The sequence below is a fragment of the Labrus mixtus genome, chromosome 17 (assembly GCF_963584025.1).
Source record: "Labrus mixtus chromosome 17, fLabMix1.1, whole genome shotgun sequence".
Classification (NCBI taxonomy): domain Eukaryota; kingdom Metazoa; phylum Chordata; class Actinopteri; order Labriformes; family Labridae; genus Labrus; species Labrus mixtus.
The window spans coordinates 18,388,501-18,399,330 of NC_083628.1; the positions used below are offsets into that span (position 1 = coordinate 18,388,501).

Genomic DNA, 10,830 nt, shown 5'->3' on the forward strand with positions numbered 1-10,830 from the left:
CATAGTGCTGAAAACAGGCGATTGGGCCGCGCTGTGGACACAAGAGAGACGCCAGTCTTTCATGTTTAAGGTGGAAAAGTTACATGTTGATGCTTAAGACAGATCTTTGGGTGTGCAAATGATGAATGTGTCGTATGCAATGGATGATAAAGGATGCCGAAGGATTAAATCCGATTATATGTAATAATACAAAATGACAGACACAGAGGAAGTTCTCTATGAGACAGAATATAAAAAAAGAACATCATTCAGTCAGACAGCAAACGTTTGTAATGGTTGGAAATGTTTATTGCTCTGGCAGAACACAGTTTGAGTTTGAGAGTCTCAACTCCGACCTCCGACCTTTTTGGAAGGATGAGATAACATCCTGAACCCTCCAGTCGGAGCCTACAGGTGGATATTGGTGTGGTTATGTATTAAAGATGTTCAAAAAAGTCAACATTTAAAAGGTTCCTCAGTATTTACTACAGTTTGAATAAGAGCCCTGGAGCAGATTAATTAAATGAAACTCATTGCTTCGGTTCATCATCACCGTCCTTCATTCTGAATGTAAAAAATATTTGTCTTGTCATCTAAGATTTAACAACATCAACAACATCCTTTTATTTGAAATGTCAGCCCAGATCAGTATCATATCAAAGCCGGTGGCCGATTTGCAGAAGTCAAAGGTTTCATGTTCCACGCTCGAGGTCAGTTCGAGGTATCAGAATGTGCACTGGCTGGTTCTTCACTCAGCGAGGTCACTGATGGAGGTCTCAGAGCATCATGCCAGCCAACGTTCACCTGACGGAGTGAAATAAAGCTCATTATTAACATATTAGCTGTCCACCACACAAAGCACATATCTGTCTCTTAAGCTGCTAAATGCTCAACCGTCCTGTTGTTACGGTCTAAGTGAGAGCTGGAGACAGAGTTTACTGATATCCAAAACTTTGAGCCAAAAGAGGCTAAAATGACTCAGACATTCTATCAGTCTCTCAGCGAGGGTCTTAAATAGAAGTTGTGTGTGCAAAGTGCAGGAAAATAAAACTTGAGTGTGTAGATCTTGGTCTGCCTGAGTCTGGTCTCAGCCTGAGGAGAGACGAGCAGAAATGACACCCCGACGTCTCTTTGCATCAGATCTCTCCACGCTGTGTTGGTGGATCTGTTTGCATGTCGGCTCAGTAACTGTGTGATAACAAATAACGCTGAAAGGAGCAGTCAGATGTATTTAACTGTCAACAACACTGACATAATTGTATAATCATTCACTGAATATTTAAGATAAAAAGGCCTTCTTTTAACAACCTTTTGAAGTTTTGTTATACGTGTTACCAGGCATGTTGTTTTGGTTGGACCTTAAAGGTCACATTATATACAAACTCCACTTCCCCATGTTCCTCTAACTCTAATATGTGTCTCTAGTCTGTCTACAAAAGTTCATCCTCTCCGTCTTCTGCCTGCTCCACTTTTCAGAAAATGTGTGCTCAAACAGGCTGTTTGGAAATTTTCTCTTCATGACATCACAAAGGGCAGTAGCCCCTCCCCCAGGTGGGTGACACTCCCACAGCTAGGTGTTTGTTCTGCCCTCTGAGTCAGCTCTTCCCCTATCCGCTATCAACATAAACAGATTTAAATAAGCTCACTGCCGGGTTAGCTCGCCGAGAGGTTCACAAGCAGACGATTATAAATGCACTTTGAACACCTCTTTCTACTTTAACTCAATCAAACACACGGGTGTCCCACTCCCACCATAAAGGTGATGCTCCTCTCAACGCCTGATCCAAACCAATCACAGCAATGTAGCAGCAACCTCCTTCGACATGTTCGTCAGTTATGCCGGAGGCTAGCTGAGTTTAAGTGAGGCGTTTGGTGCTTGTAGCGAGCCTGATTAGCCAAAGTTATGACGGACATCAACAGAGGCCATGCCAAGAAAGCAGAAAACATAGGAATGGGAAAGAGAGTTTTAAACAGATATGAAGGAAAAGTATGTATTCCTTCACTGCAGTATTAGCAGTCGTCAAAAGAAGCAACGTGGCATAATGAGGAGCGCCATCACACTGGGATCACCGGTAACTTTGCACGGGACTCTCCTACAGGCAGGACGTAAGAACTGAAAAGGTAACAACACTTTAAAAACAGCAATCTCTGTTCACAAAGACGGGCAACACGGCAACGAAGGCATCATTTCAAAGTGGAGCGCATCCTAACAGCACGAGACGCCGTTCACCGACGGTGGGAGGACCGAGACGTTCTTCAGGGACCGTAAAAGTAAAGACTGAAATAGTGTCCCCTCTTGCTGATGTACAGTTTGGTGCTAACACAGTTATACAGAGAGCCTCTCGATTAGCATTAAAATAACCTCTGTCATACTTTGATTGTCTTCGTTGCTGCACAGACATTTGTTGCTATGGTTACTTGTACTTACGTTAAGGCCGTGAGAGCCGTACAACGGTTGTCTGAGGCCAAGATCACTGAACCCTGTCAGACTGATAGCATGGTGAATGGTATCTGCCTAGAGAGAAAGAAAAGGTGGAAAGAGATTTGTAGCAACAAGGGGGCTGAAAAATAAACACTGAATTCAAAATAACCTGCAGTTCCTCCAGTGTCCACTAGAGTCTGTCTCCTGCAGTGAGTCAGTCCCCATAGAGCCCCATGTTAAAATGTCCAACTTTGCAGCTGCAGTTCCTCCAACAGACTGCTTTTTGTCCACCAGAAAAATGTAATCGTTCATGTTACAACACACACAGAGCTCCTACCTGTGAAAGTACACCTGCTCCAACTTGAGCCCGGCAGTTAGGGAGCCCATTAACCCTCGGCATGCTGGTGAACATGGAGTTTTTGAGCTTTAAAGAACCTGAGGAGAAGGAGATGGATGTAGCTGAAACGCTCAAAGATCTGAAATAACTTGAAGTATCTAAAATTATTATCTGACTACAGCGAGCACATCTCAGAGGCTCTGACCTCTGGGAATACGAGTTATAGATCCTTTTTACATCTTTCCTCTACCTGAGGTTTTTGTGTCTGGAGAGACGTCAGCCACAGTCTGAGCTGCCGACACCGCCGTCTTGGCTGCGTACAGATTCGCCTCCTCCTGAAACTTCCCGATGTTCTTCTTATATCTGATCCTCTTGTTTCCGAACCAGTTAGAAACCTGGAGAGCAAACAGAGAACGAGTGTTTTCTCATCACATGTTTACCTCTGTTTCTTCTCCAACATAGTGTAACACATATTGAGAGTGTATTCTTTATAATAAACTCAGAATGCCGGCCGAGTGTGTGGGAGTGTTTCAGGTCGAACACACACACAGGAAGCAGCTGAGGACAGACGGTAACAACCTACGACAGCTTAAAGTTCACTGGCCACTGTGTGTGTGTGTGTGCGTGTGTGTGTGTGTGTGTGGAAGCATGTGTGCCGGGCTGTGACCTTTGTGTGTGTGCAGTGACATTTACTCCCTGATATTACATTTCCTCCGCTGCCTCTTTTTGTTTTAGGGAACTGAACAGTTATCGCTAATTAGCAGGTACATCCTCTTCGAAAGAAAAAGGACTCCTCTTTATGAACCCGACACTCCGGCCTTCGGTATCAGAGAGAGTGCGGAGGTAAAGAGGGATGTTTAGTTTAATGAATTAATCCTCTCTGCTGTATTCCTTCATCCTTATCTGACCCTGATGGAGCAGCAGTCTGACTGAGGGTAAATGGTAAATGGACTTGAGCTCGTACACCTCAGGTCACACCTACACATTCACACACTGATGGTAGAGGCTGCTGGGTAATGATGTCCATCAGAACTAACTAATCCCATTCATACACATTCATACGCCGCCGAAGAAGCAGCGGGAGCAACTTGGGGTTAAAGGTCTTGCTCAATGACATGTCAGACATGTGGCTGCAGGAGGTCTCTCAACCTTCAGGTTGAACTCCCTCTGCTGACTGGAGCATGCCATTTTATGTTTGAGTCGTCTTTTTTTGGAAACTTTTCTTTGTGATGAGGTATTTCTTGATGTTATACAACGCTCTCTACTCATTGAAAACAAATGAAAAAAAAACGCTGGCGCTCAGAAAAAAAAAGGCTAGATGGACACAGAGCTTCCCACCAGAGCCATTGAACTTCATATAACCGTGAGTGTTTGCTTCAAATCGACACAAGAGTCTGTTCTGCTGTGGACTGAACCCACCTGAGCGACCTCTGACCTTTTATCAGGAAGTTAAAAGTGTGTTTCTGAACCAGGTTGGTGTTTATACACGTTTATACTCTGGCTGCAAATTCACAATATGTCGGCGCCTGTAGGGGGTGATATTCTGGCTTCATCCTGTTTGAGGAGGCTGAGGCTGTCTGTCCTTTTGTATATACAGTCTACGGAGTGTATTGATGAATCTGTGGCGCTGTCCGTGGTGCTGAAGTGTCTTTGTCTATGGTCTTCTCTCATTGTCCCGAGGATAAATGAGTCTATACTCTACACCAGTGAGACTTCGGTTTATCAGAGTTATCGTTAAGGAAGGCCAGCGGTCGTTCAGTCGGGTCATTCGTGAAAACAACAACATCACATGAGGAGAGAGAAAAGAGACGTACCTGAGACACCGTGATGCAGCTCCCCCCACCCTGAGGGCAGAAAAGAATATACAGCATGTAACACCCTGCATCTGACACTGAGCCGGGACAAACCTGGGCTACACCTGTGATTCTGAAACTACAACAACGTTAAACATCTCATCAAACATTTAAACCAGCCTCGGGGAGGTGAGCAGAGATGTGATGTGATAATGTCTTCTTTGAGTACTGTGGCTCCTCATGGCTGACACACTGACACAGTTTATTTATTTCTCACCTGTGAAACAGAGATGCTGCACTTTTTAGCGAGCTCCTCTTTGGCCTCCTCACTGGGGTACGGGTTGCTCAGGTGTGAGTAAAAATATTCGTTCAGGATTTCTGTGGCCTGTTTGCTAAAGTTTCGCCTTTTTCGCCTCGGAGAGAAAAAGAGATGACGAGTTTAGAAGATTCCGGTTTTAAACAAAATGAACAGAAAGCTGCACAATCGTCCTCTGTCAACAGGAGAAATACACATTTAACGTGTGCACGCTGCATGTGGATGCTGCTGAGCAAAATCAAGAAAATAAACATCGATTTTTGTGCTGGAAATTGAATTTATTTTTTAGATAAACACGGTTGAAAACTGCGTCTGCTCACTCACCTGGCATCGAGGAACCTTGAGCGCAGGATCATGACGGCCTCACAGGTGCTCTGTTTGAGCTGCACCTGGATGGAGCTGAACTTTCTGTGGATGATCTTCACCATGCGCTCGATCTCTCGAGGTGAGATGGGTCGAGTCCGAGACTGCTCCCTCAGCAGGTTCATCACATGGGCGGTGAACTCACTGCACGCCTGTTACATATCGGAGACGCAGAGAGAAATGCACAGGGCTGAAGGACTGTTTTACGTAGATGTGTCCCGATGCATGCCAAAAAGTTCCATAAATATAAAGAGTTGATTCTTTTGTTGTTCTTTTTTACTCACCTGTTCATATTTCTCCAGCTCTGTGTGATAGATCTGTCTGATCTGTGTCAGCTTGGCTCTGTAGTCGACGTGTTCGATGGAGTTATCGGTCGCTCCGCCCGCCGCAGCCAGCGCTGCTCCACCATCCTTGTCCGGTCCCGACACCCCCTCTGCCAGCAGCATGTTGTCCAGTCGGATCAGCTGAGCGTCTGGAGGCTCTTCTTCATGCACCCCGCGGATACTCAGACCTGACAACAAACACACACACATAGAACAACACAAACAGCAGGATGTTACTGTGTGAAGTGATCGGTGCAAACTCAAACTCAGCTTCATTCACAGAAATTGTTCAAGGTTCAAGTCAAATCATCAAATCATCCCTGAGGGGCAATCTGCTTCACAGCCAGCAGAAAATGAAACAAGAAACACACACATCAAGGGGGGAGGGTTCACATGATGCTGCTGAAGAGACCAATGCTACCAAGGACAGATGAGGTTTTAAAATCTGTTGGTCCTGCATGTAGGCAGAGTATATCTGGGACCGGATGGCAGCAGAGTGCAGTCACCAGGGAGAGCCTGAGCTTTCTTTGTGGCTCTGGCTCGGTATAAAAAAGGCAAAATCATTCAAACTAGTGCCAGCTATTTAACTGCACATTCTCATGACCTGTTCTTACCTCTTCCTATTTTTCAGACTAAGAGACCCAAACCAGCAGATAAAAGAGAAGACTCAATTAAACAAGAATAAAACATTTTCATAAAAACACGGTCGACGTTTAAATCCCTCAGGTTTCTATCAAAATGTTTTAATGAAAGCAGTGAGGGACGCGTTGTTACTACGCTAAAAAAAGCAGAAACATATATCTGATTGATTGATTTCATTTTAAAGCCTGATCCATGTCTTATCTGTTAACATGGAGGAGGTGGGGCTTATGAACCTATACTGCAGCCAGTCAGCAGGGGGAGCTCTACATCATTTGACTTCTCTATAGGCGGTGTAGTCTGCTTTCCATTTTTATATAGTCTCTGTGCTCGATAGAAAGAGAGGAAAATAATGGGGCATGTGGAGAAAACAAAACACAAAAGGCCTATACTCTGCACCTTCAGGAAACACACACACACACACACACACACACACACACACACACACACACAGGTGGAGGATGGTGTGGCAGGTGGTCTGCAGCTTGTCTCTTTCAATAACTGCTGGCTCGTGAGCAGAAAGAGCTGCTGATTGTGTCTGAGACCTCACCGCCTCATTGGAAAGGACAGAATGATTACACACACACACACACACACACACACACACACACAGAGAGAGAGAGAGAGAGAGCAGAGGTGTGTCAGCCTCTAAACACAAAAAGCACAACAACAAAAACAGCCAGTCTGCTCTCTTCTTCAGTTTGCAGCAGAAAACACAGATTCTCTGAAAACGACCGACAGGGTTGTGACTAAAATTCTGCAATATTATTATCGCAACTTGATTGATTCTGATTGGTCAGTGAGGGAGGAGTGACATTGATGGGTGTGGCGCTGTTCTGAAAGTCAAACCTTTTTCAACTGAGTGGAAAAAAACAGCTGACGCTTAGCGCTGAAAATGCTGAACTCCATTGGTTTTGTATTGAAAAAGAAAACACTGTCTGTGGACACAGGTCCTAAGAGTTATTCATATTAAGTAGTGTGGCTGATCTGACTGACGGAGGGCGCCTTGTAGCTGTTCGTCAGGAGGCTTAAGGCCGCCTCAGCTCCACCGCATTGCCTGCTAGGTTGACTGAAAGTTAGTTTGAGACATTTCCAATAAGGCGATCTCCAAATACACAAAAGGTGACGTCACTGAGACACTGCCATGCTTTATACAGTCGATGATCCTCCTCCTATCTGTTAATCTGATGGGAATGTCGACCCCTGTGCAGGACTAGCAATTTTTATATCCCCCGCCATTATCTGTAGGCCTTACTGCAAAAACATGAGGTCAGGTGGAACCTGTGTGTGTGTGTGTGTGTGTGTGTGTGTGTGTGTGTGTGTGTGTGTGTGTGTGTGTGTGTGTGTGTGTGTTGAGCTTAGTGTGTGAGTCCAGATGGATGATGTCGGCCGGCCTGTTGCTTTAATGCATACATTTAACCACCGAGGGACGGTGCTTTTAATAAAAACCCAGAATTCATTTACTGCCGACCCTCTCAATACGGTCCACACACTCCCAGATTCACACACACACACACACACACACACACACACACACACACACACACACACACACACACATTTTGATGAAGTGAGGAACCTGTAGGACTCCAGCATCAAACACCAAAAACCTAGAGAGTGTTCTGCTCTGGGGGGGGGGGGGGGGGGGGGGGGGGGGGGGGATAAGAACGATAAGGTGGGGCAAACATTAATAAACGTGGATAACTGACTCACAGCACTGCAAAAATACGCAGCAATCCACCCCCTAAATCACAGCAGCAACATTTCCAAGTATAATTTAATCTTTTTACAGCCCAACCCAAATGCTGACTCTGTCCCGGTGAAATAACAGCAGAGGGAAGGAGTGGAATTATTCTCTGGATAAAAGACTGAGGGAGACATCGCTGTGATGTAGACTCAACCTCCTTAAATACATATTTCATGTTTGTCCTGCCAACACACAGGCAGGTTTTATTCTCTCTAAAGCTCCTCTGTTTCATCAGGTGCTCAATGGAAACGATGCAGGCAATCCTGGGTGTCACGGCAGGGTTAAATGTGATGAATGAAATTGGTAATCAAAGTGAGAAAAGCGTGTGGACAGTTACAGACGACACGGTGTGAAGTAGGTGTGTGGAGCGTGCACGACCAGCCAGCAGCGTGGGGGAGAGAAAGGTGCAGGTGACATAAAGAACGAGAAAAGTGAAGCAGAGAGGAAGACGCTTTGGAGGAAGGGCAGTGAAGTGCGGGAAAATTTACAAATAAGTTGATGAGCACAAGAAGGTCAGTGTATTAAAGGTACCAGCTTCTCAAGTGATGGATTTAAAGACGCAACTGAATCAACGTTCACTCAGCACAGAGGGGCTTCATGTTGCTCCAAACTTGTTAGAGAGTTGATGTTCGAAAAAAAATTTGAAATGACCGACCTGTTTTCTCTTTGATTTCACAGAGGACAGTGAAGAGAGCCGGCTTCATCCTGTGACAGTTCAACCCGTGTTTCCTGCAAAAACACAAATATCAGAGACACCATTGAAGCCTTTGATGTATCAGTTTGATTCTCGTACAGGGGACAAAGAATGCAAACACACAAGACAGACGGACCAGCAGCAAGGAGCAGGAAACATCTGCATTATTTCACGAAGCAAAATCAACCAATCAAATGTTGAACCCTTTGGAAATCAAGTCTCAGCATTTATATCAACATCTATAAGGCAGCACGATGATGTGAGAAAGAAAGTGTTGTTGTTGTTTTTGCTCTTCACAAATACGAGCCGCTTTGGACGATACAAAGTTAACGTAATATTTCACTCTGAGAGATCACAAACTGTCACTGCTGCAGGAAGGTCTTTTTATGTTTATGTGGAAGTGTTACATGTTTTGTATGATTTCTATTTATGTACTTTTTAATTCTCTTGCTACTGCAGGACACAGTCCACGACACATTACACTTCAAGGACAATAAAGTTTATCTCGTCTCATCTCATCTCGTCTCATCTCATCTCATCTCATCTCGTCTCATCTCATCTCATCTTATCTTATCTTATCTTATCTCGTAAAGCTTTGGGGCTCTTCACCTCTTCACACTTGTCTCGTATCATCTCATCTTATTTTATCTCATCTTATGTTATCTCACAAAGCTTTGGGGCTCTTTGAAAATGAAGAATTGTAAGACGTTTAGGAATTAATCAGAAAAATTCTGATTGTGATAAATAATAAAGATGCATTCAGGAGTTAAAGACAAATGTGTTTCCTTAAAGGTCTGACTTAAACAGTTATATCAGTAACATCTGCAGAGGACGACGTGCAGTCGGAATAAATCGAGGAACACTAAAAACATGAGTTCTGTGAAATCCTGAGCAACATTTTTATACATTTTTTTTTGACCAAAACACAAACTTTAGGATAATGAAAATAACTGATAGCTGAAAGAACAATGAAGATAATCTGTTACTGCAAACCTATAAGAATAAATGCATGAATAAACAGATATCTAAAGGGATTCATATTTCAGGGCTCTAATAGAATTCTTCCAGGTTTTCAGAAACACTTGAAAGCATTATGGAGAATATTTGTCTTTATTCATTGAGTTGGGTATTAATTGTTTTATCACTAATGCATCATAATTCAGGTGCATAAAAAAATCCCAAATTCACCTCATCGTTTATCACTGTCACAGCTTGCACTTTTTAAATGTGATAATTCTGGTTAAAAGATCATACAGTACGTGAAAACTCTTGATAAAAACACTCAATGTAAGAGAAGATTTCATATACAGCAGAAAGCTTTCATTTATGAGAATTTCAGATTATCATTCCACTTTGAATAACGTTCAATTTGTGATTTAAGATTTTAGAATATTTAAGTTCAAAGAGCTCGTAACGCTCTATCTGCTTAACAGTTTGCATCAATTCTAAATAATAAATAAAAGGAGACGAACTTTGCCTGCGCCTCCTCCAGACTCTGCTCCGTGATGGTCATGATCTGATGGAGAACACTCCCGGTCTCCTGCTTCCTCTCCTCCTGCTCTGATCTGTCCTGGATGTGAAGCAGCGGCACCGAGAGACCGTACAGAGTCACCCCGCTCAGAGCCTCCATCAACGGACTCTGATCCACCATGACCGCCTCTGCAGAAATCAAATCTGAGGTTAAATCCAGCAGAGAGGGAGCAGCTGGAGTCCAAACAGAGAGACTGCACAGAGCGGAGTGAGTCTCCCTGGGGATGCGCTCTGTTATTTATCCGCCTGCACGCTGAATGAGGCTGCTCTCCTCTCTGTGCACAGACTCTAAGAACTGCTCAGCTGAGTCTCATGCATCCCTAATCTGATGGCTTCACAACCCCCACAGTCCTGAACCAGCAGTGATGATGCTGCTGTCAACAAACGAGGCTACTTTACAAAGTTTGAATCACAATTAGAGAAAACATCTGGATTTAATGAGCTGTCACTGTTATAGTTAATATTCATTCATTTATTACAGTTGATGAACAATTCAGGCAGTGACCACAAGACAGAGGACCAGCTCTTTACCCTCACAGGGCCCCTTGGGGGAGCTCATTGAGTCTACATGTGCTTTTTTGGAATTGGAGATTCTGAGCTTGCTGAAGGATTTTAAATCTCATCTAGCCTGGGAATTCCTCAGAATCCTCTCAGGTGGATAGATGGATGGACGGTTGGACGGACGGA

General features: G+C 44.0%; 2 protein-coding genes across 2 annotated transcripts in view; both read right to left on the bottom strand.

Moving 5' to 3' along the window:
- Nucleotides 1-10,830, bottom strand: part of ajm1 (apical junction component 1 homolog) — a 142,316-nt gene that overhangs the window by 92,791 nt on the left and 38,695 nt on the right. The window lies entirely within an intron of this gene.
- LOC132992529 (pre-B-cell leukemia transcription factor 3-like) lies at nt 284-10,401 on the bottom strand. Its single transcript, XM_061061896.1, has 10 exons — nt 10,086-10,401; nt 8,575-8,648; nt 5,495-5,721; nt 5,172-5,362; nt 4,809-4,944; nt 4,553-4,582; nt 2,989-3,133; nt 2,739-2,836; nt 2,408-2,494; nt 284-783 (listed from the first exon to the last, which is right to left on the bottom strand). The coding sequence occupies exons 1-10, from the start codon at nt 10,262-10,264 to the stop codon at nt 691-693; spliced, it is 1,260 nt and encodes a 419-aa protein (XP_060917879.1). The 5' UTR covers nt 10,265-10,401; the 3' UTR covers nt 284-690.